This window comes from Excalfactoria chinensis, chromosome 1, assembly GCF_039878825.1.
Source record: "Excalfactoria chinensis isolate bCotChi1 chromosome 1, bCotChi1.hap2, whole genome shotgun sequence".
NCBI lineage: Eukaryota > Metazoa > Chordata > Aves > Galliformes > Phasianidae > Excalfactoria > Excalfactoria chinensis.
In genome coordinates, this window is record NC_092825.1 from 107,174,273 (window position 1) to 107,199,878 (window position 25,606).

At 38.4% G+C, this 25,606-nt stretch overlaps 1 protein-coding gene across 1 annotated transcript in view; it reads left to right on the forward strand.

The window, feature by feature from the left end:
• Nucleotides 1–479: 479 nt before the first annotated feature.
• The window catches only part of RPGR (retinitis pigmentosa GTPase regulator), a 38,669-nt gene continuing 13,542 nt past the window's right edge, over nt 480–25,606 (forward strand). Inside the window, exons 1-7 of the mRNA XM_072354219.1 lie at nt 480–555; nt 2,668–2,793; nt 9,556–9,648; nt 11,540–11,602; nt 13,102–13,260; nt 14,659–14,808; nt 21,691–21,849. Coding sequence (XP_072210320.1) covers nt 516–555; nt 2,668–2,793; nt 9,556–9,648; nt 11,540–11,602; nt 13,102–13,260; nt 14,659–14,808; nt 21,691–21,849 — 790 coding nt within the window. The 5' untranslated portion in view covers nt 480–515. The remainder of the gene's footprint in view (nt 556–2,667; nt 2,794–9,555; nt 9,649–11,539; nt 11,603–13,101; nt 13,261–14,658; nt 14,809–21,690; nt 21,850–25,606) is intronic.

Sequence of the window (25,606 nt, forward strand, 5' to 3'; positions counted from 1 at the left end):
GGTCTTTGCTGACAGTCTGAAGCTGGATTAATAGTTTAATAGAGCAGTTGAGCTCATGTTTGTATTGGATGACAATATGGACATAATTCCTTTATCCAAATGTACTTTTCAGTCTATCAGTATAGGTTTCCAGTACATTATTTTCACTTTGTATTTCTCGACCTATGTGCTCTTATTGCTGTACTTTAACCGCCGTGCCCTGGAACAAAGAAATCCCAAAGCAATGTCCTTGTTGTCTGCTTTACACCGTAACTACAGACCTGCGTGCCATGAGGTGGGCGCTACGGCCAAGGAGGATCGCGTAGAGCCCGGCTTTGCAACGGACGGCAGCAGCGAGCGACCGTCACGCCGCCGCACCGCCGCCGGTCGCCAGGGGGCGCTGCTCCCCGCGACAGCCGGCGGCCCCTCTCTTCGGCGCTCTCTATGGCCGTTGCCCGTGGCAGGGTCTCTGTTTACTTCCGGCAGGCCGGGGCGGCTGCATGGGGCGCGGGGCCTAGCGCTGGCTGCGCGTTGCTATGGCCGAACCCGCGGAGGAGGAAGAGCTGCCGGTGCCCGGTGAGTTGGGGGATGGGTCTCTCTGTCCGCTGCTGCCGGCTGGGGGAGGGACTTCGTTTGTCCGGCGCTCTTCCTGGCCGTCCCCGCCTCCCTCCGGCCTGCCCGCCGCCTCGTCCGTGTTCCCACAGGTAACGCTGCCGTGAGGGGTGACGCAGGGGCTGCCTCGTCTGCCTCGCAGTGAGGGAGCGTTAAGCGGTCTGATTGTGGGGTTATAAGTTTGGCTGGGATCTATGGCAGCTTCATCATCTGCTTGGTGCTGAGACGCTGAACGGCTCGTGTGTGTCCTGTGAAGATTAACTGTGTGACTGCTGGAATTTAGTTTCCAGAGTGACAGCTGAGACTTCGGTTTTTATTGAGACTGGGAGGACGTTTGTGACTTAAGTGATCCCGTTTCTTATATATACTGAATTAAGAATATGTTTGTTTATTCCTGTTAATGTTTTTAAGATAAAAATTATCTGGAGAACCTTCCATTTGCCATATAGCTCAGTGGATGTGTGCTTAAATGCAGAACTTGGCTGGCTGGCAGGCTGGAGTGTCAAAACTATGTATCCTAACTGTGAAGGCAGCCTGAGGGAGCTGGGCTTGTTCAGTTTGGAGAAGTCTCCAGGGAGACCTCATTGTGGCCTTCAGTGCTTGAGGAGAGCTTAAAGCAGGAGAGGGACCAAGAACAAGGGGTAATGGCTTTTAATTAAAAGAGGGGAGGTTTATGTCAGATATTAGGAAGAAATTCTTTCCCCCGAGGGCGGTGAGGTGCTGGCACAGCTGCACAGAGAAGCTGTGGTTCCCCATCCCTGGAGGTGCTCAAGGCCATGCTGGATGGGGCACCAGCTCTGCCTACGGCAAGAAGTAGAACTAGGACCCTTTAAGGACCGTTTCCACTCAAGCCATCCTATAACTTATTTAAAGGCTTGAATTTGCAGGAGGGTTCATCTCATAAAAGTGAAACAGCTAAAGAGGTAGTAACTTCAGTTCTGTAAATGTCTTCTGAGTCTGGTGCATAAAATATCATGTCGTTTGCATGTCATCAGAAAGTTATGATATCAGAAAGTTCTGTGCTAAAGAACTTCCTCAAAGTGAGTACGAAGCTTTCAGATTAAGACAGGGCTTTTGTTTTTGGAGCTGGGTTGCAGGCACTGTTGCAAGCGAAGCATTTCAGTGTTCACCTTTTGGGTGACTGTGGTGATGTTATAAAATTGTATGTACTGTGCTATCACATACCTGTATGTTAAAAAGATAAAAGTAAAAAGTCTGCAAAGAAAAGTCATGTCTCCCTCAAGAACAATTCTCTGCTTAAAACACAAGGTTTGGCATTTTTTGGCAATCTATTTAAGTTCATTTATTTTCCTGTAGAAAATATTTTCTTTGTCAAGCCAAATGCTTGCCAGAGTGCTTGAACGATGGCTAAAGGAACGTTGCCGATGCTTCTAAAAGTGGGAAGGAGTGAGAAAACTGTGCAGAGGTGGAAGAGTCTTCCTGGTTTTATTGTGGGACTTGTTTGATTGTTTCTGTGGTAGCCTTGCGATCAAAGGAGGTTGGACACCCAGTGTTATGAAGGCTGAGGGTTGTGATTTTAGGGGGGCCGTTTTTAGAACATACGTATCTTTTTGGGCAAATGAGGAAGAACAGCCAGTTCTTTGAGCTTCCTCCTCTTTGCAGTGTGCATGTCCCACTCTAATTCCATTTGGAAAACCTGATTGAATTCAAGTATAAACATAAGTGAGAATTCTTTGTCTCAGCTTGCTCTCAGGGGGAGCTTTTTATTTTACTTTTTGGGGGCGGTTTTTCATGTTTCTTTTCCCTTTCCATACCCGGTAGTTTTTCTTTGAGGGCAGTGAGAAAGTGCATTGACTTTAAAATGAATGTCCTCAGAACACGATAAGAGCTGTAATTTTAAGAAACTTATGGAAACTGGGAAGAATCAGAAGGACTAAAATGTGAGCATAAAGATGAAGGTAGTCGTGGGGAAGCAGAATAGAACGCTTCGTCCATTATTGCTTTATTAAAAAGATGCGTAACTAAAATGTGCAATTGGGTTATTAGGAAATTGCTGTTTGAAAAGGCGTGAGGCAAAATTTCTCTAAAACTGACGTTGGCTTTTTTATGTTTTAGAATCGGGGGCTGTTTTTACTTTTGGAAAAAGCAACTTTGCAGAAAACACTCCTAGCAAGTTCTGGTTCAAAAATGACCAGCCGGTCCATATATCATGCGGAGATGAACACACTGCTGTTGTTACAGGTCAGTATTGGAAGCAGCATATTTGATTATACATATAACATATATATGAATGTATGTTTATGCATTTGGGCAGCTTGGAAAGCTACAATTTGTATTTCAATTCTGAGGTAATGTATAAAATAGGGAGAGGAGAAGGGACTGCTTATGCTGGGGCTGTTGGATGCCATTGTAGTTCATGTGAGGTCCAGGAGCTGTTGTGAGTAGATCTGTAATAACTGAATGCAGCATCTTGGATTTAAAATAAGCATGACTTTGTTCACCTTGAGTGTTTCGTGTAAGTCGGATGGTGTCCAGTGGGCAATCTTAAATATGCAGGTTTGTATTGTGGAAGTGAACAGTATCTATTGAACTCAGTCAACAAGCTCACTATATATATGGGTATATATTATATATATTTAATCTGCCTATAACAGAATCACAGAATCACAGAATCACAGAATGACCCGGGTTGGAAGGGACCTCAAGGATCATATAGTTCCAACCCCCCTGCCTAGCAGGGCCACCAAACATACGTCTTTACTAGATCAGGTTGCCCAGAGCCCCGTCCAACCTGGTCTTGAACACCTCCAAGGACGGGGCATCCACAACCTCCCTGGGCAGCCTGTTCCAGGACCTAACCACTCTCCTAGTAAAGAACTTCCCCCTAACATCCAACCTAAATCTTCCCTCTTTTAACTTAAAACCATTTCCCCTAGTCCTGCTATTATCAGCCCTTTCGAAGAGTTTGCTCCCCTCCTGGGAGTAAGTTCCCTTCAGGTATTGAAAGGCTGCAATGAGGTCACCCCGCAACCTTCTCTTCTCCAGGCTGAACAAACCCAACTCCCTCAGCCTGTCAACAGTAGAGAAAATTGTTTCTCTGAGAGGAAGTTCTAAATGATTGGTTGAAAATAGCCTTTGCAAAAATAACTCAAAGAACTTAAGAAAATCCTACTAAAATCGGAAATAAATGGCAAAAGTATTCAGAGAGAAGCTCAAATGCAATACATTGCACAGTCATTCTGCGTGTCCCTTTTCATCTCTTTGAAATGCTGGGAGCAATACTCATTGAAGAGTTTGCTCTGTTTGTTACATGGATGAGACTACTCTTGCAATGAAGACATGTTAATTATATTGACAACTGACTTCTGGTAGATAATCAGACTTTGTCTTGAAATGGCTGTGCATATTTCCAGGGTTTCTTTCTTGAAGTACATTTACTCTTCATCAGTGCTGTGTGTTATATCCTGGGTGCTGCTTACTGAATGATTTCTTGAGGTTTTCTTGCTGTGTCCCCAAGTAGAGTTGAAAATGCCAGATTTTCTAGAATTAATAATTCCGGGCATGATAAAAGAATACAGATTTCAGGGACTGCAGAGCAATTTGAACTGAAATTATACAATGAATTTTTCAAGCCTAACTTCACAGAAAATGAATTATGGATGAATAAATTATGTTTGGAACAAAGCTTCACACTTCTTTTTGGATTGAACCTATTCTATTAAGTTGCCTGTTGCATAAAAATAATCAGAATGTAACCTGGGGCACTGGAAATATTCCTTTTCCTTTTATTATTATTTTTTATTATTATTATTATTTTTAATGTACTTTTATGTGCTCACACCCAGTTTGAAATAACACCAGTATAGTCTCAGTTCAGACTGGTCAGTTGAAATTTCCCCTTTGAATTCTTCCAGCATATGCTCTTGGCGGTGCTGTTAGCCTAATCAGCAGCAATCCTCTAATTCCTGTGTCATAGTATCATCATAGTATCATAGTATCGTGCGAGTTGGAAGGGACCTTAGAGATCATCGAGTCCAACTCCCGGGTTTCGAGCTCTCTGTGTAGCGAAGTGGCACTTCTACCCCCTGCGCCACGAGGGGGATTCGAACCCGGGCCCTTCAGTGCCGTAAGCAGCACTTTATACCACTGTGCCACTGTAATAGTGGCCCCTTGAGTAAAGCTTTGGAAGAAGTCAAGTTGCAGAGGGTTGCATGCAGAGCCATTTCTCTACTAACTCTTATCTGTTCTCCCTCGTATCTCAGTATATTCTTCACATACTAAAAAGGCCTCTATAGCAGGTCTTCGGTACTGTAGTATGCAGATAAGTCATGAGGAGTGCATCTGGATAGTAAAAGCTTCATTTTCCCAGAGCCTTTGTGGAGAAGGAATGACATAAGCATAAAATAAAGGAAGAAATCCTCAATACCGAACAGTTTTTTGGGACGCTGTAAAGTAGAGGCAAAACTGAAGGTAAAATATTGTGCGATGCTGAACAAAATGAGAGAAACGGCGCAAGTCATGCAAAATGAGAGAGATGGAAAAGAGGACATCTGTGACCCTCATTTGTTCTTTACAACTGTGCATGCAAATGTGCAGCACGCATTTCTGCTGTTAGATGGAGTTGGATGATACAGTGAAATTAAAGCCTTTTATGGATGTCATTGAACTGCAATAACACGTGGAAGAGCTCCAGAGGTGCATGGTGGTAGTGAGCTTACTGGAAGGATGCAGACTTTAGGAGAAACCAGGAAATCCTTGAAATCCAGCTGATTCCATCTGACTGGAAGAGAGAAAAGTATCTCAAGCAGGTGTGTATTAATGCATACTTCATTTTCATTTCAGTCTTTATTTACAGGTCACATTTCCCAAACCATTTTTTTTTTACCTCCTCTGGAGGACATGGTGGGAACTATGTATTTAGGGAACAGAGGCAGATTAAAACAATAGAAATGCACCAGATTACTACTAATGTGTTATATTAATATGCCTCAACTGTCATAAGTAAAACAGCAAGTTGATTCAAAGCATTCCTTATAACTGGTTTGGGATGGGAAAGATGGTTGTATCTAGTATTGCATGGACATGAAGGAAATGTGCAGGAAGTAATATGCAGCATTCGGATAAAATAGAACATTCCAAAGACTTCTTTCATGTAATCCATCATGAGTATTCCCCTATGGCTTTTAGGAAGAAAAATGTGAACTAAGCATAACAAAGCCTCTGGTCCTTGGCTTTCCATGTCAGGAGTTACAAAAATAAGTTCTGTTGACACACTGTGGCAATGTGTTGGAATAGCGAACCAGTAATCACATTTCTTGCCCTCATTCCTATATTTTTTGGCCCGAGAATACTGTTTACTTCCTGCATCTTTTGTAATGCAGGCTTTGGAAAGGAATTTATTGATCCTATTGGGAGCTAGTGTGAAGTAAGTGACATTAACCATATTTTTAAGAATCTCTTCCTAATGTCATTCTATTAATAATTTTCTACAAAACTCTTAAAATTAACACCTGTCTTATTGTTTATAGGCCTTGATTAGAGTATACTAAGGAGATTGTTCTCATTTGATCAGAGACCAGTTCTGTTCACAAGGAGGAAATGGTGGAAGATGCATCTTCTGGACTCCAGAACTCTGGAAAGAGTTGAAGCTCCCAATGCAAGAGGGCAGAAGGAAAGAGATTCATGTGGACACAGAACAAGATAATACGTGCATAGTTTCAAGTTACGTAAAGCACTGAATATTCAGCAGTGTAGACCAGAGAGGCACTGGAATCTCTCTGGGTCTTTGGACACCAAACTCAATCTCTTTTCTCTGCCTGCTGGCAAGCCATCAGAATACGGTTCAGAACCTTTTACAGTTAGCTGCAAGAGGAAAATGGGAAATATTACTACATGTTTGCATTTGTTTTTGGTGTGCATAGGAGCAAGCAACATACTGCACTGCTTTTATTTGTATGATGCTAAATATCCTAAGCATGACTGTTCTTACCTCTCAGTAAAACTTTTGAGAATATCCTGACTTGTCTAAGAAAACTGATATCATTCCTCTTTTCATGAGCTGTGTTTGAATTGTATATAATTGTTGTTTATTCATGAAATAGCACAAATAAAAAATAAAAAAAAAAAAAAAACAAAACAAAACGTGATGCTTGGCATATATATCTTCAGATAAAACTCCACAGTAGAATCTAGAAGTAACTATTTGAAGTCGCTGTGTATTCTACCTGTATTAGCTCTCCTGCATGCTTATACCATGTAGAAATGCAGAGGGAAAATGCATGGAACACACAGATGATAGAAATAGATGGCTGTCTGCTATTAGCACTGAGTATTTTAGCTTGTATTCCTCAACTGGTGCATGACTGGTTTTAGCCTGGCTTCTTGGACCAGGGAAGCTCAGGACAAATGGAGCTGTAAGTAATCATGGTTGTGATAGCACCACCATATGTTCTATTTACTAGTTAGGAGATGCTCTTGAAGTCTCACAGAATTCTCTGTTCTGAAAGATGTAAGCATCAGGTGACTTCTGTTAATATATCCAAATTAGTGTTGGCAAAATGTCCACTGGTGATGTGCTTGTGTCTACATGCCTTGGGGAGGTAGCCCAGTCTTGCATCTGGAGAGGTGCAGACTAGTATGGGGTGTATGTTCAGGTAGTTTCTTTATATCCTGCTGTATCCATTCTTTTTCCTAACTGTGCCATACGTGTCTTCTGCCTGCTATGCCAGGTGGCCACAATCTGTACCAAAGTGAATGCAAGAATCATAGAATGGCCTGGGTTGAAAAGGACCACAATGATCGTGTTGTTTCAACCCCCCTTCTATGTGCAGGGTCAACAACCATCAGACCAGGCTGCCCAGACAAAGAGTGACTTGAGTTTGTAAGGTTTCTAAATGATCCTTGCCTATTTGACTGATGCTAAAGTCGTTTTCAGAGGTGATGACTATAGATAACTCAGTATGCGATTATGAAAATAGGGCATTTTGCAGAGTTCTGTTGTGTTTCTTGGCAATCAAAATGCCTGCTTTAAACCTGATCTGCTATACAGACCTAGAAACATCTCCTCATTACAGGCGTTTGGTAGAGTTTGTGTGTAGTGCCTATTAGTTTTTATTCACTGTCTGAATTACCTACTTCTCAGTTTTTTTTTTCTGTTACACTGCTGAGTATTGAAAGCCTGAAATTATCAAAGGCTGTCACTCAGCTGGTAAAGAATATAACAAAATTCTGCTTGTCTGTTAAGCTTCTTGATTTATAAAGCAGTATTTGAGAGCTAAATGATTGGTATAAGAAACAGCAGATTATGGGATTAAAAGCGTGACCTGCTGGAATTCTGAATGGGTAAAAGAGAATGTGATTTAATTGAATTATGGCAACTTGATGTCATATTCCCACGTGAGTGTTACAGTATTTGGCCTTTAAAAAGTATGTTATAGGGCTACAGGGCTACAAAGACGCATATACCAGTGTAGGATGCCACTGGCTACTAAAATTTCCTTCCCTTAAGATGTGTTTTGCTTTCAGTGATAAACCTCTGCGTATATTTTGGCATGGTTGCGTTACCAAAATCAAGGCGGTGATATAAATGCTGTTAGCGAAATGTGGTAAGCATAGCCTTGACCTCGGGCTTTCTACCATTTCAGCTTTACTGGACAGACATAATGTTGACATGTAATTGTTAAATCTAACAGTTTGATTGAGATGTTAGGGAATAGTCGCTCTTCTATTTTTTATTATTTTTTAATTACTATTTTTATTTTAAATTTGTGGTAGTATTTGAGAAAATAGGTGGATTTTTAGAACTACTCTTACTATGTTTTAAAACATTTGTGGGCAGAGTACCAGATTAATCTGTGATGAAAGATGCAGAGAAACAAAAAGGTTCTTGTCGTAGATATATTTGTCCAAAGGAAAAGCCATCTAATTTGTGAACACATTCAAAAATGTATCACAGCTTATGTTCTAATGAAGTGCAATTTGCAGGTCATTTTAAGACAGGACATTTAGTGATTAAATATTATCCCCCAGTAGAAAACAAAATAAGCTGAGAATCACAAATTTTTGTTGATATTAATTATATTGCTGCATTATTCATGCCCACGTCTGAGGTAGAGGTGTGGGTGCTCAGTTAAATGCACTGTTACTTTGTCAGTAGGTCTATACTTGGCACTGGTGAGGCCTCACCTCAAGCACTGCAGTTTTGGGCACCTCAGTACATAAAGGACATGGAGGTGCTGGAGCAGGTCCAGAGAAGGGCAACGGGGCTTGTGAAGGGCTTGGAAAATCAGCCCTATGAGGAGAGGCTGAGGGAGCTGGGGCTGTTTAGTCTGGGGAAAAGGAGGCTGAGGGGAGACGTTATTGCTCTCTTCCAATGTCTGAAAGGTGCTCACAGCGAGAGCGGGGCTGGTCTCTTCTCCCTGCTGACAGGACAAGGGGAAATGGCCTCAAGTTGTGCCAGGGTAAGTTTAGGTTGGATATCAGGAAACACTTCTTTACAGAAAGGGTAGTCAAGCACTGGAATAGGCTCATTGTGGGGGTGGATGTGTTTAAAAACCATTTGGATGTGGTGCTCAGGGACATGATTTAGCTGAGGGCTGTTAGTTAGGGTAGTATGGTTCAATTGTGATTGGACTTGATGATCTTTAAGGTCTTTTCCAACCTGGGCGATTCTGTGATTCTATAGACACTACAAAGTCTGTCTGAGAGCACTCCTTTTTTATTTTCTGATGAATGCTTTATCTGAGCAGTAGCTTAAGGGGAGGATGTTTGTTCTCCTGTTTTGTCATTTCTTCTGTGTGCCTGTTTCCTATTTAGTACATCTACAACGCAGTACTTGCTGAAAAATCAGGTTGTTAATTGTTGCGTACGCGTACATATGGAATTGCTTAATTCTAAATCTCACATTAAAAAGTGTATAATAAATAGCATAATGTATGTATGACCACCTCATCTTGTATGAGATATTAAAATGCTTGTGGATCCTGACTGTGCCTTTTCTTTCAGGGAATGGTAAACTTTACATGTTTGGCAGTAACAACTGGGGCCAATTAGGACTAGGATCAAAGAATGCTGTCCACAGACCAACATGCATTAAAGGTATGATTAATTTTTTTTTCTCCTTTTGAAAGTTTGTCATTGTGAAAAAGTGCTGTATAAGTTGCTGCTCCAAAATAACCATCTTTTTAGCAAGTCTAAGATTTGTCCAAGTGGTCATAAATGTAGGTACGTTTGTATGAGGTATAAAAAAGCAGTAAAAGGAATACCCATCTTCTTACATACTTGGTAAAATATTTTCATTGTATTCTGTTATCTTTTGAATCTTTCCTCGACGGTTTTATCTTGTCAAGCAAAACTGAATCAATATTTTTTTCCCTACCTCCTTTTGTATGTCAAATAGTGCCTGTCCTATTAATACACACCTTTTGATCATAACACGTTTATCCTCATCCTTTCTCCTAGAGGACTGATTTGTTAGCTTGTTGTTTAAAAATGGATTAACCGTGTTCATTCAAACTTCCTGATTTATTTTATTCTACTGTTCTTTATCTGCTTCTCTCTCTATTTCAGTTCAGAGAGAGAATGAAAACACTCTCAGGTTCACATCTTCTGTCAGCCATATGAGAAACTGATTCTTACTTTGGCTCGAATGGATTGGGTGTCAAGTTTTGCTTTACTGTCAGGTTGCAGTGGACAATAAAAGAAAGAGAGAAGATGGCAGCAATTCAAAACATGGCTTTCACTGAAAAAAAGAAGTCACGAGAGGGCTATCTTTCTTCTCCTGGCAGTAGGCAGCAGAAGGTTGTCCTGGAGGTTTTCTCACTAGCTTTCAGGCATCAGTTAGCTTTGGGAATGGAGCTGCAAATACAGTGTTTCCATTTCCGCTCCAGCTGTATTAATTGTGGCTGTGTCAGGATTCCGAGTCTGGACAATTTCTATTCTTGTCTTTTTGACATCAGAGACTTCATGCTTAGGTAGATAGATTTATGTAGTGGTTTGGTAGGAAAGAGAAAGGAATTTAATCTGAATGTTGTGGTGCTGATGAAGATTGATTTGAAGGGACTGAAAAGGATTTTGTGAAAGGAATTATGTTGCTGTCTTTGTCAAGAACCAATGCAGTGGAAAAAAAAATAAAAACATGTAAATATAATGCTCTTTTAATAGCTTGATGAGTGTTGTATATTGAAAATGGACATGGCTGAGTAAAGAAAAAATGTTGGCAAAGATTAATAACAGGGGAGAGGATGGAAAGGTCAGTGAAATTATTGTTTCAGTTTCTGAGCTGTAGTGCACTTACCATGGGGTAAAACCATCACTGTTCTATCTTTCCCACCAAAATAACTCTTGATACATTCTCTTGCGTACTTTCCCAGTCTTTCATTGTGACTAGACTGCAGGGAAGAATATGCATGGATGGATGGTAATTCAGCTAACACTGAGGTGGGATGGTATATTCAAAACCTATGGATAGGATTGGCCTTACTAACTGTGAATTTAGTAATGAATAGAATGGCAGTGCGGAGCAAAAGTCTATCAAGAAAGGTAGTTGTGCACAGTGAGGAAGGTATGGACGATAAGAAAAAAAGAGAAAAGGAAAAAAACCAATGAGTTTAAAGATTTTTATTAGCAAGAGAAGCAAAAGAGTGAATTAAGAACATTACTGTTCATAACAATTGAAGAAAGCTCTAGGCATGCATTTTTGTTCTACAAATTGATGTATTCTTTGAGGCATATCCTGAACATGGTAACTTTTGTGGAGTGTGGCATTGGCATCAAGTAACCATGGTCAGGCCGCCAACTATCACCCTACTCCTAACCCTGGTTACTAAGTCATGTGCCAAAATCAAGTAGCCAGCCAATCTTGTAGGCATTCTGTTGGTAATAATATGAAAAGAAATCGGAGTTTTCTCTAGAGCACTGAACATTTATGTTGTAGAACCAGCTGTCAGCTTGTTTGTAACTTCCCCCCTCCTTTCACTTTAATTCATAGCTTTAAAACCAGAAAAAACAAAACTTGCTGTTTGTGGAAGAAACCACACTTTAGTTTACACAGGTATGTAACAAGTTATGTACGTATTGAAGGTAGATTTTTTTCCCTTATTTTAAATGCAAAAATTACGTTGCTAACCCTACGAGTGTACATGAATGAAAGAAAGAATATGCTGTTAAAATGCGTTGGTTTGTTTTTAATATCCAGATCTTTGAATGCTTGAATTACTCTGTGCAGTGCATTTAGAAAACCATGTTACATAGGAATTCACTAACTTTTATCTGTACTTTTATCTGTATATATATATGTATATATATGTATATCTACCTCTGTATTTGAGGTATGGTTAACAATTACCAATATTTTATTGAAGCCCTTTGTGGGCATAGGAGCATTTTTATATATCTGTACTCAAATTTACCTTTGACAAGGAATGCATTCTTGTGAGTGTTGAGTTCTATATTTAAGTAAGAGCAGTACAGCAGTATGTTTTGAAGGCTTTGAAGTATTTTGCATTTTATTTAGACACTGCATTCTGCTATTTCATTGATGTGTTACTTCATTAAGCTAGAAATAAATAAGCTGTAAATTTAAACAAAAAAAACATTTTTAGAGAGAGAGCAAATTATCATCACGGTTCTAAAATGTATGTAATAGAATAGCCATCTTTGTTGTTGCAGTGCTTCAGAGGTAATGTTGTAAAGAGAACTGATGATTATTAGGGGGTTTACATATGTGGAGACCCAGAGCACAGTAAATAAGACTATTAGAATAAAACAGAACATTTTAATAACAGTTGAATATGCCAGAATGCGTAGGGTAAATATTAGTCACTTTTAGTATACACTGTAGCTGAGTAGTTTGTGGCCATTTTTATACCAGGGATCATTTGTAAATGATATGTCAGTTTGTTATCACTTTTGTGTCTGGATTTATGTTATTTATTGGCCTTGTGTGTTCCACTGTAGATGATCACTTTAAATGTGAAGCACACTAAAATTAAAAGTATAGATTTTGAAGTTCTTTTAGGTTAAAGATACTAATCATCAGCTTTAGCTTCAATTTTAAGATTCTAAAGAAAAAGTAAGTACAATCCAGCTAATTAAGTTGAAAGTGTTTTAAATATTAAAACAAGTAAAATAATTTTCATAAAAATATAAGTATATTTTGTTCCTGTTATTCAAAACTGTCAAGTTCTACATCTCTTTAATTTTCTTGTCCATGTCATCTTTCTCCATTTTTCCCACAGTTTATCTTAAATAAATGCTTACAATTACATTTATTTTTCAGATCAGTCTCCAACATGTTGGGAAGCACACTCAGTCTATGGATGTGTAAGGCCTTTAGAGTGTTCTCATCTCAATGCGTGCAGGAAAGCCTCCCTGCTACTTACAGCAGGAATGTTCAGTGTCAGCTCTTAGACTATTTGAGTGCAATAGACCCCATCTTTTCTGTAAAGCTTTTCTGTAGAAAATTAAATGACTTGCTGCAATTTCTCTGACTTTTTGCTGCCAATGAGAATATCCTCATCCTGTGTATTACATGTGCTTTTCTGTATGCAGAAGAAGGGAACGTGTATGCTGCTGGAGGTAACAGTGAAGGTCAGTTGGGATTAGGTGACACAGAAGAAAGGACCACATTTCATTTAATTAGTTTTTTTACCAACCAGCACAAGATCAAACAGCTAGCTGCTGGAGCATGCACCTCAGCAGCAGTAACTGGTAAGAGCAACAGCTAAGAAAATCTATTCATGTGTTCATGCCTGGTGTTCCAGACAAACGCTTATTCCGGTTTCTGTCTGCATGTGGATGTGTATGCCTCCCTGTCTTCTTTTCTCACTAAACCTTGTGACTTCTTTTATAGCCAGTTGCATATTTGAGTACAGTATGTTGAGGGCTTGCTTCTGAATAGCCTCCTGCAATTTTTGTAGGTGTGCAGTGAGGTCTCAGTTTGTACTCGTTTCTAAGAATCCATACAAAGGGAAGACAGTATAAATACACTCAAAGTGGGAAAAACTCCAATTAATTTCCAGGACAGCCAGCTAAAAAGAGAAAATAAGCTTCTCTAATTCCACTTCTTACTGCAGTTATTTTGGTCTACTGGTAGAGGCTACACAACTGTGTCTCTGCTAATCCTGAGAGCAGCCTGAGCTCTTTCTTCAGTGACAAAATTATATGGTGATGACTTGATGAAGTCTACATGATTAGAAGACATTTGGCTGTTGTATGTGTGCTCTTTATTAATCTCCAGCCCTGTTAAAAGGAACTGTTTCTGTACATGTTTAAGATAGATTACTGGGGCTGTGATTTCAGAATGTAACAAAGCATCAGTACATAAAATAGATATACTTTGCTTCCTTCTCTTTTTTGTATTTTTTGTGGAAAATGATAGCATCTTCTTAAGATCTGTAAATGAGCTTTGTATGTGTGGTTCCTACCGGCATCTCAGTAACATTTTATATGGTAGTTCTTTACCCACAGCATTTTTCCCACCAATAAGAAACAGGCCAAGAGAAGGTCTTACCTCTTCTAGAAAAATCTTAAGATTTTTCATGTTGTTCATTGTGGGTTTTTTTCAGTTCTTACTGCTGCTTGTGGTCTTTGTGTCAGCAGAGGCTGGTCTTGGAACAGCTGATAGTTTAAGGAAAACAAAGTAAAGCTGGCCAGTATAATAACCTGTGAAAAGAACCGTAAGATAACAAAAGAATAAGTGAGATGTGTACCAAAGTCAGAACAGAGCATAAGTTTGGAAGAACAAAAAAGTAGTGAGGCACTACCAGAAATGACAATAAGCCTTCAATTCACCATGTTTTAATGCTGGCATCTGGCAACTGATTTGTCTTACATTCTCATTTTTTCCCTTTTTGAAGGAAATTTTCCACGTAGTTCTTACTCTCGCTATTTACTGTCTGAAAGGATTTGATCACTTCTGAGTCACTTTTGAAAAGATTAGGGGATAGCCTCATTCTTCAGACTGTTGTGTTGCGTTTTGCTAAACATCACATTTTGTCTCTGAGATAATGACATTTAGTAGTGTTGTACTTCTTGAATAGTTAAATTAACTTTTTATCAGTGTAGTCTTGCTTTTAAATCTGTTAACTTTCTGTGTCTTCACTTTAGAGAATGGGCAGCTATTTGTGTGGGGTGATAATTCAGAAGGTCAGATTGGCTTGGCTGACAAAACCTGTGTCAGTATCCCTTGTCAAGTAGATGTTGGAAAACCTGTTTCCTCTATATCCTGTGGATATTATCATTCTGCCTTCATAACAGGTAAGCTACTGAGAATAGAGGTTAGTGAAGACAAGTCAATGGTCCTCAGATTGTGGTCTTTATGAAGGTAGCTAATGAGACGTTCACTGCTTTTGAAACTGTAAGCAATAGCTGTCAGGTAGAAGAGAAGGCCAACTATGTGGTTATGTGTCACACAGGGAGATTTTACCAGAGAGATGCTCTCTAAAATGAGGTTCCGTATTACTTATTTGGAAAAGTTACGTGTCATCTCCTCTGTAATGTACTCTATATTTAATTAGAAATTCCGTGAAAAAAAGATTGCTGTAAATATTCTGCATGTGCACAATGATTTACAAAAAGTTATTATGAAAAATTACTATCTTATCACACATAGCATTATTTTCATGAAGATTATGACAAATGTTGATTAATACTATGGTTTCAGTAGTTCACCTTTTCTTGAGGTTATTCTTGTTCCTGTATTGATCAAATAATCATCTTCATCTTGCCCAGACATAAAAATGTGGAATAGAATTACCATATTTTGGGGAAAAATTAATCTAGTTTGCTAGCAGAGCAACACAGTTGTTAAAGTTTGATGTTAAGTCTTAAGTTTTGAAGTCAATTATACAGGCAGTATACAATACAAGAAGCATACATAACAGTTAGCCGGTGTCTGATCTCCAAGCCACCCACCTCTTGACTGCTTTCCACCTCTGTGCTTTTTCACCTCTTTTTTCCTTTACAAAGTGGTGATGCCACTCATCTCTTAATAACGCTAATGTGGTTGAATTTGTCAGTCAGTACGAATGGTATTGGAAGTGTACAGCTATGAATTCCTCTCAGCCTTATAGATTTACATTATTAAGATATACAGTTTTGTCCCCTCAGAGCAATTGAAGATTTCAAAGGATCAATAGTCTTAATTGTAAAGCCTTTAATGGGTACCCAGTAGCTGTTCCATCAGCTACTTTACTCAGCTTACTTGATAAATATTACTTTCCCACATACAATATCTAGCTCTCTGAGAATGTACTGTTAACAGAACGAGACCTTCTTAAGAGGACTAAGTATTAACTAGATGCTATGCTGATAGCATGCAACTTCTATCACAGATGTATTATTACTGTAAAACATTTAAGTACCTCTGACTGATCAAGAGGTTGGCAACTGTTAGAAATTCTGCAGCTTCCTGAACGTGAAATAAATGGAAACAAATGTCCTTACTTCAAGGAATAGAGGAAGAAGGTATGTTTTTCTGCCTTAGAGACAAGAACTGAAGTTCTGTGATTCGTACAAGACTGCAATGGGATGTGACAAAAACTCTCATTTAAAAGAAGGGCTGAGGGCAAGTGTCCAAAAGCAAGGATGTGTCGAGTGCTCTGAGAGAGCTGAAATGTTCAATGGAGAGGGCTGAGGAAAAGGAATTAAGAATTAGAAAAATTGAGCCTCTTAAAATGTTAATAAGATGATAAACTGGTTTTCAGCTGTGAAAACAGGAACTTGTTGAATGCTTTACTGTTTAAACAAGCCTGGTTCTGAGATGGGAAGTCTTAATGTTCAGCGTCTGCAAATCCTGCAAAAAAATTAAGCCTGATTGCCGTGCTGTTCACCTTTTTATGGTGAAAGGAGAAATATTTTTTGGCATTTATTCTTTGTGCCCTTGCTGACAGTTTTCTTTGAAAACTTAAATGAAGAGAAGTTTAGTTTTGGACTTTAATGGAAATAATTTTCTATTGCACTAATGCAGGTATATAGCTAGACAGAACTTAAAAACAAAGCTTTATGCATTCATTTAAGTGCACTATAATGACACGTTATTTTAGCTGTGATGCTTGATGCTAGCCGTTAAATTATGAGTTTGGAAGTTCTGCGAGCTGAGTCTGAATGCAAATGTAGTTATTCTTTTTTTCTCACAGCCTAGTTAGGAAGGAATTATGTTGTTAAAGGGTTTGGTGTGAAAAAGGAAAAAGATGCTTTTACAATTTACGGGATTCTTTTATTTCCTATTGAAAATGCTTGTTGTGTATTTGTTAGACTGGCTTAGAACAGTAGTTGACATCCTCAGTATTCTGCCTCTGAGGGGTGGTAGAACATAGCAAAATGGGTAATTATGTAGTACCTGTAATATTCATGTTAAATAGAGATATGGGGTTTTCTCCCTAAATTTCCAGTTAGTCATCAAATTATGCCTTAAAGTATGTTTCCAAGTTTGCATAGCAGGGGTTTTCTGTGTTTTAGATGTACAGTTTAGTCTTATACACTATAATTGGTAATAACTAGTGTTATTTTTAATACTTAACAATAATTCAAGTAAGTATATAATCAATGTTAGTTCCCTTGACATCCATGCAAATGAACTTTCCTAGACCACGGTTATTACTATGGAAGACTTGAAAGAAACTGTTAATAGAGAGCTTCCAATACCTGTACTGCAGTATTACTAAACTTGGTCTTTTTAAACACAACTTATGCTTTGAGAAGTATACCAGCTAATGTGTAGTGTATATAGCATAGACAGTATACTATCTAACAGAACATTGTTGTAGTATATAGAACTTGATATATATTGCCAGGTTGAACTGATAAGCATGGCACTGTATGGCTCCTTTTCTAAATGCATTTATATTTGGCATAAACTGTATGCTGGCCTAGGTAGACTGATAGCATCACAGGAATGTTTGGGTTAAAATGGATGGTTAATGAGGGCACACTAGAATACATAGTGTGGTCACAGAGTGCCCTCTCCAGGACAGGATGTTCGTTAATAACAGACAGTCAAGGAAAAGAAAGTTGTGTTATATGGATTCCAGTCTGTGTACATTTGTCTTTTATGGGCAAAGATAGTTTTCTGATGGTGTGTTCTTTTTCTTGACATCTTGCTGTGAGCTAAAGCATAGTGAAAGCAGAAATGTACCACACAAAGGAAAGTTCAGTATGCAGGAATGACAGAGGGCTCATATGTGAGTAGAAAATGGAACAACCAGATTCCATGGACTTACTTTGAATGGAATATCCTTAACATGCAGACACGCTGCACTCATGTAACTATACTGAAAATTTATCTGTGTTTGATTTGGTCTTTTTTGTGCCTGATAGCTTTTCTCCATAATTCTAGACTACTGTATGGCTTAAAATGATGTGTAGTATGTTCCAAAATTACCTCAGTAAACGGCTTTCTCTTTGTCAGCTGGATTATTAGGTTTAAAACATGTAATAAACTTGACTGTTTTGGGAAGTCACTGGCAGTTTGACCATTTCTATCTTTAATCCCATTAATTAGATTGCGATTGGATTAATATTTATTGTGCATTAGTGTGCAAAAAGAAATGCTGTGATCTCTTTGAAGAGAATTGCATACATAGTTAGCTAAGTGGTTTTCAGGGTTCTTGAACTCGTTCCTAGAAACATGAGGTCTGTTCCAAAAGTAATGCCTCTTGTTTTATTATGTTGGCCTACAATGTCAGAGGTGGATGTTGGTAGTATGACAGTAGAGGTTGAACCTTCCCACCAGTATTCCATAACATTTTGTTGCTGTGTGACGGATGGCAGCAGAGGGGCAGTCTGACACAATGGAGGAATGTCTGAAGCAAAGGTGCATCATTGAATTCCTCCATGCACCCACTGACATTCATCAACACTTGCTGAATGTTATGGGGACCAGACAGTGAATGTGAACACAGTGAGGTGATGGGTGGTACATTTCAGCAGTGGTGACAGTGACAGTGGGCCATCTCTGATAGTGCAGATTTGTACAAGTGTGGTGAGCTGCAGGCTCTCGTTTGTCACTGCTGGATATGCAGAGCTTGTGGTGACAGTGTTGAAAAATAGCTCCAAAGCTGAGAATTTTCTCTATCAAATCACGTTACTGTGCTCTTTGTATCTGTTGGAGTTTCCGTGGAAATAAATAGGAGGCATTTCTCTTGGAGCGAGTGCCTTACATGGCAAGTCCAAGAGTATTAAAATATTCATACTTACCTTCAAAAAGTGCTGGTGTTTTTGTTGTTGTTTGTTTGTCTAATAAAACCTTGCAGTAGAAGCACTGACACCTCTTGAATCAATGGAATGTTTTGGTTACAGAAGATCTCACGCTGTGGTTGATTGTTTGCTGTTAATTAGGATAGTATTTTAGAACGAAAAAACTGCACATAACTGCAAAGTATCAGTTACTGGAGCCTATTCAATGTGTTTCTGCACATAAGAATGAAGTCTGGGATTAAAATAGAAAACAGTTCAGACTGAACAGAGAACCATAAAGCCAGTACATAGTTTAGAAATGAAATGAAATACACTTTTCTGCTCATGAGATTGTCTGCTCTTTATTTAAAAAACACAGACTATAATGACTACAAAATACCCCTTAGAAGAGTGTAGAAGAATGCAACAAATACATGCAAATAAACAAATTGTTGTAATATTATAAATGTCATTTAAAATAATCTGGGTCTGTAGGAAAGAGAAAATATCATTAGTGAAGGAGAAAAAATAACATGTTGGGAGTGAAAGAAAAACTAAGAACATCTGGAGGATGTATTTTAGTGGCTCACGAGTGTGGTACTTGAAGGGCTACTAAAATGATTGTGGCTCGGAAGTATTTCTCCTGTGGAGCTGGGCTTGTTCAAACTGGAGAAGTGAAAAATCAGGGGGATCTGATCAGTGAATGTATCTGAAGGAAGAGTGTAAAAAAGATGGGGCCAAACTCTTCTCAGTAGCATCCAGTGGTAGGACAAGGTAACAGTTACAAGCTGGAACACGGGAAGATCCATCTGAACAAGAGAAAAAACTACTGTAGGGGTGACTGTGCATCGGCACAGATTGCCCAGAGAGGTTGTGTAGCCTCCTCCCCTGGAGTTATTTAAAAGTCACCTGGACACAATCCTGGACAATATCCTCTATGGGACTCTTCTGGAGCAGAGAGATTGGAAGAGATGATCTCCAGATCATCCCTTTCAACCTCAGCCATTCTTTATGTGATATCTATGTATTCGTGCCACTGTGAGGGGCAGAAATGGTCTTGGAAAATGTAGGAAACATACAAAGTAGTCTGTGATTATTTTTTTTTTACTAAAGTAGGAGTCAAATTTCATAGATCTTGTAAGCTTTAGAAATAAATATTGTGCCATCAAGGTTTGGTTCTAAATCTTTCGTGAAAATGCTGGGTTGCAACTTTGTATTGAAGATTGAACCGGTATTCCATTTAAGTTAGGAACTTGTATTTTTACTAAAAAAGTCCTTATTGCAGTTCTTGTGCTACACATGGTAGCTTAAAGGTTTTCTGAATGTATCAGGCCCCTTGTTGACCTCATTGCTCTCTGGAACTTCCTGAGGAGGTGAAGTGGAAAGGGAAGTGCTGGCCTCTTCTCCCTGGGAACCAATGACAGGACACATGGGAACAGATTTAAGCTGTTCTTCTTATGGAAGGTCCTGACAACAGCAGTCTCTGGGCTGCTGTCTGTGCCCCAGTTGCTGTAATCACTGTTCTGCAAAAGAGCGTGAGTCAAGAGCCAAGTGCCATGGAAAAAAAACCCGAATACCACTGACAAGAGTTTTCCAGGAAAAACAACTTTAATTTATCTACTAGATTTTACCAGATAGCTTTAATGAAAACATGATAGTAACAAATTGTCTTATACTTACACATAATAAAGCTGCCTGAAATTTGTGCTCAATTTTCAGTCATGCCAAAGATAATTTTAAATGAGTGTATTGGTTGCCAAGCCACTCTCCATCATATTTGAAAAGTCATAGTTGTGAGGCAAAATCCCTGTGATTAGAAGGGAAAAATCACTCCCATTTTTAAGAAAGGAAGCCAAGTAGACCTAGGGAACTACAGGCCAGTGAGTCTTACGCGTGTGCCTGCAGAGATCACAGAGCAGATCCTCCTGGAACCTGTGTTAAGGTACATGTGAGATGAGGAGATCGTCTGAGACAGCCAGAGTGGCTTCACCAAGGGCATATCATGCCTGACCAACCAAAAAAGATGAAACAAAGGAAACTTGGAATGTACAATAAATACCCAGACTTTGGATTGGACAGATTTGAACTGAATGATTTAAAAGTCTTGGTAAATGACAAGGCTCTTTTTGTGTAATTATGTGGAAGATCAAAAAGGCACAGCAGGAATATATTTACAAATATATTTATTTGTATTATTAAAGTTTCCTGAACTTAATTTTGGTGGTGTTACTGCATTGAAATCACCATTGGTGGACATATTGTTGTCTAGGCCTCACACAGTTCTGTTTAACTCTTTTTTTTTTTTTTTTTTCCCATATCCCACAAGAAAGCATTTATTTTTGATCATTATTTTGTGTTTTAATTGAAACACTTGCAGTCAATCTCAGCTGACAAAAATAATGATTACAAAGGGGATAATAACCTCTCCAAAAGGGATGTATACAGTTTTATTTTTCTCTAGTGGTGTGCAGTTGGAATAATACAAGTATAGTTGTAAATACATAACCAGAGAGTATCTAAGAAAAAGACTCACCAACTCTGAGACCTTCAGTCAAGATGAAGGCTCACCACAAGAACTCCACAAAGGAGAAATCTCCAGAAAGAGATGCTGCCTTAGTGGTGGTCAGCCTTTAAATGGGATGTAGGAGAAGTGGAGCCAAGCTCCACCCCTTTTGGGAACACAGCTGAATTACCTTCACCTGTGCTCCCACAGCTGACTCCTTGCTTGCCTCAAACTAAAGGTTCTTGTCTTGGAGAGAGGGTTGTGTTAAAATTTGCTCCTCCATATCCCATCGAAGCATACTGCTTTGCACAACTATTTAATCATCCTACAAATATGTTTGGTTGGCCTGTAGCATTCATATACTTTTCTGTATTACTGACTTATGTTTGCAGCTGTCTTGACAACACAACCTTGCTTCTGAGTGCTTTATGGGAATCCTGTTCTGTTCTGTATTTTTACAGGAGATGGTGAACTCTACACTTTTGGGGAACCTGAGAATGGAAAGCTGGGATTATCGCCTGAGCAGCTAAAAAACAGTAGAGTCCCGCAGCCTGTATTGGGAATTATGGAAAAAGTTAATAAGGTCGCTTGTGGTGGAGAACACACAGTGGTGCTTACAGGTATGGTATTTAAATGCCTTTCCTTTTCCTTACATCTCTGCAGATTAGTTATCTTGATTTACTTCAAAGAGCTTACTTACATGCTACCAAAAACTCTGTAATGCTTCTGAGCAGAAGACCATTGTGTATCAAAGAGGTTGAAGTTCACATGATGGTTAACCTGAGTAAATACAGGTCTGTTCTGCGCTGTGCATATAGCTTGATCTTCTGTGTTGTGCTTATCCTTCTGCTTGAGGATTGATTTTACAAGCTAATTGTAAAAGAAGAGCACAGCATACCATGCATGGTTGGAAGCCCATTCGGTTCCATACAGTTCAGGATTCCCGTAATGTGAAGAAATGTAAGATTATGATAACCTCTTTTTATTTATAGTATTAGCTCCAATAGATACCACTGATGAAATACTTCACAAGCTCTAAGTGCCTTAATGCAATTGTAACAAGCTAATATTTCCTTGTGCAACACCAGTGATCAATGGCTCTTACGTCTGAGGAACTTGTAAGCAGGATTTAGGAGCATCAGGAGAACGTTCTAGATGGAAGCTTCCATTCTGTAGTGAATTTGCATGACCCAGAATATGTGATAATTAGAAAGTCATTTTTCAACTAGCAGTCTGTTTGTAATGATAGAGATGCGTAATCTAATGGATGCCTAAATGGTTTAAATATCTCTTGTTATAATACAGAATTTATCTGTGACTTTGAGCAGAATCTTTAACATATGCATAAAACTAGAACAGATATAGCACACTGAACATTTATAAAAATATAAAAATCACCAAATAACCTTACATATATTAGTTTGCAAGGTTGTATTTATAGTACTTGGAAGATTAAATGTAGCTTGTATTACTGTATTGCAAATCCTTTTCAGCACATGTTGAAATATCTCAGTCAGCAGATGTGAATGGAAAGTTTCCTGTGTGATTAGAGCTCTTTCCATCAGTTTACAGAGGGTATCAGGGTGCTGGTGGAAAATGGCTTCTCTCGTGCCTTTGGGATGATGCCTGGTACAGTAAGTACCAGAAAAATTGTTAGTTAACTAATGTTTTTTGCATATAATAAATACTTTTTAAAGTTTTGGATCAGCGAGTGAACTAAAATACTGTATGACAAAATGCATGAAAAATTGTAGAGTATTTCTAGAATTTTTAATGAGAATATCTAAACAACAAAAAAAATTACTTTTAAGATATAGTTATTTGTCATAATTTTGTTTGTAGAAATGCTGACTGTCCCTAGATGCGTTCATTGTATTTGTACAAAGTAATGATACGGTTTTGAGTGGAATTCAGGTGGTTTGTGGCCAGAACTAAAATTGCTACCATTTGGTCTCAGAATACTCAAGTGTTTAATTTATGTGGGGGTTTGCTTGTGAATAAGGCTGATTGTTTCAGACAGCAAAAAAAACCCGAAATACAACAACAACAAAAAAGCCAACAACACCACCAACAAACTGTGTTAGGAAAGAAAAGTCTCTTATAATCTTTATACAGAATCAGTTGGAAAGCAGAAAAATAACTGCAAAGAAAGGAGTAGTAAGTTAGATCCTTACTAGTTACGCTGAATATGTTCAAACAGTCTGGACCTAATGAAAATTCACACTGAACATCTTCAAGAATTGTGACTTTTACAAACACTCTCTGTTACCTCAAGAACTTCACGGGGATGGATGAGGGGTCTAAAGACCCTGAAAATTACACATCTCTATAGCTTCAATAGCTGTGTCAGAGTGTTGAGACAATTAAACAGCTTGTTGATAAACAACTAGAAAATAACACAGTTGAGTAAGATAAGACCAATATAATTTCATTCTCTCAGAAGACAGCAGCCACTAGATTTCATTATCTTTTGATTTTCATGATACTTTTGAACAGTCTTGACAGAGATTCTTCGTAGACAGGTAGGCAGCACACTGCAAAGAAGATAGCCATGTAGCACTGTTACAGTAACATCCTAGATAGGTAAAAAGAAGTAATGTATGTAAAAACACTGAGTTTGCATTCCATTTTGTGAAGCACTCTCATGAGTTCTACTGAAACTGTGTGTACAGTCTGACCATCACATTTTCTAAAGGGCATAAAATGAATCAGAGAGTCTAGAGGGAAACAAGAATATCAAAGGCTAGGAAAACACCGTCTGTGAGGAAAGGTTTTTTAAAAACAGGACTAATGAGACTAAAAAAGAGAAAACTAAGGAGAGATGTTGCACCTCTCTTCAATCACATAAATTCTTTCTTAGAGAAAAGTACTCAGTTGTTCTATGTGTGAGACCTCGGAGTAGGACTTTGATTGCAATACAGTTTAAGTTAGGAGTTAAGTAGAATTTTCTGTCTGCAAGGAAAGACATTTAAAGTTTGGGACATCTCAGTGATGGTTATATCACTGTGTTCAAGGAAAAGATTGCAGTGCAAGACCTAGGGTAGAGAAGCTAATGTGCCTTCCCATACTATAAAGCAAGTTGTGTTTTTTCAGTAATCTGAACAGCCTTCCTTCTGAACACCTTTTTAAAATCTAATTATGTATCTTACTTCTTGGAGCTCTGAAAGTTGAGCTTGAAAGTTCCAGTAATTCAAACAGAAGACTCTTTCCTTCTTCTGCATCTTTCCTGACCATCCTATTTGAGCTCATCTGCTCATCAAAATTTCTGTTTTCATTAGATTTGATAATTATAAAATACTATGGATGCAGAAAAAGGGAGTTTGACTTTGTTTGCAGATGATTTCAAAATGATTAGTTTTGGTTTGTGATGAATTCCATGACTGTATAGCATATTTGCAAGTAATCTTCTACCCAAATGCAAAAGTTGTAAAGCTAAGTAGGTTTTATGAGTCCTTAAATCTGAATTTTGGAAATGCTAAATAGTCATCTATTGTCAGCCTGACAGAGTGCCTTCAAGGTTATGTGAGCAAAGTTTCTAAAATATAAAATGAAAATCTAACTGAGGGGAATTTTAAGTAATTTGATGTGGTATTGTACTGCAAGCCACTGGAGAGAATAAAGGTGGAAGCGATGGGCTAGAAAAGGTTACGTGTAATGATGAGAGAAGCTTCAAGATTCGAGGTAAAACAAAGCTCCTTTGGGAGGAGGAAGTAATAGTAGTCAATCAAAAAAATAATGCAAACATTTGTCTACATTTTGAAGCCTTTGTCTCCAGCATACAGTCTCACCCTGGCAGTACTCTGCCATAAAATAAATTTCTTTGCATGAAATCGGATTATCATTATTGTGAAAAATATTACCATAAATTTGAGGCTAGCAAGTGTATAAATCCTAGCATTATTTTATGAATTACAAAGTGAAGTTCAGCAAAAAGAATTAGATTATCATTATTGATTTCTTAACCATAAATTTGAAACCAACCAAAAGATATTTTGTTTTAATGGTGTTTCATGTGATAAAAATTCATTAAAACAAATGACTTCTACAGAGGCTTTGTAGGAGGCTGTAGACTTGAATGACATCAGCACTACAGTTAAATCTTGCAGGAAGTAAAAGTGGAACATAGAGGTAAACTAAATGCAAAACAAAACAAAGAAACAGTGACAAATACAGTGAAGAAAGTAACATAGTAAGTCAGTGTGTTACTATGTAGAATTCACTTATGTATAGAAATAAATACTGTAGTTGAAGGTACATAAGAAATATGGTGTTGGCTTAGCTGGCAGTAGATCAGTGTCGAGTGGCAGTAGATCCATTTGAGTCAAGAGAGGAAGAAAACAGTATCCTCTGACAAAATACGTATGCCTAAAGATTGAT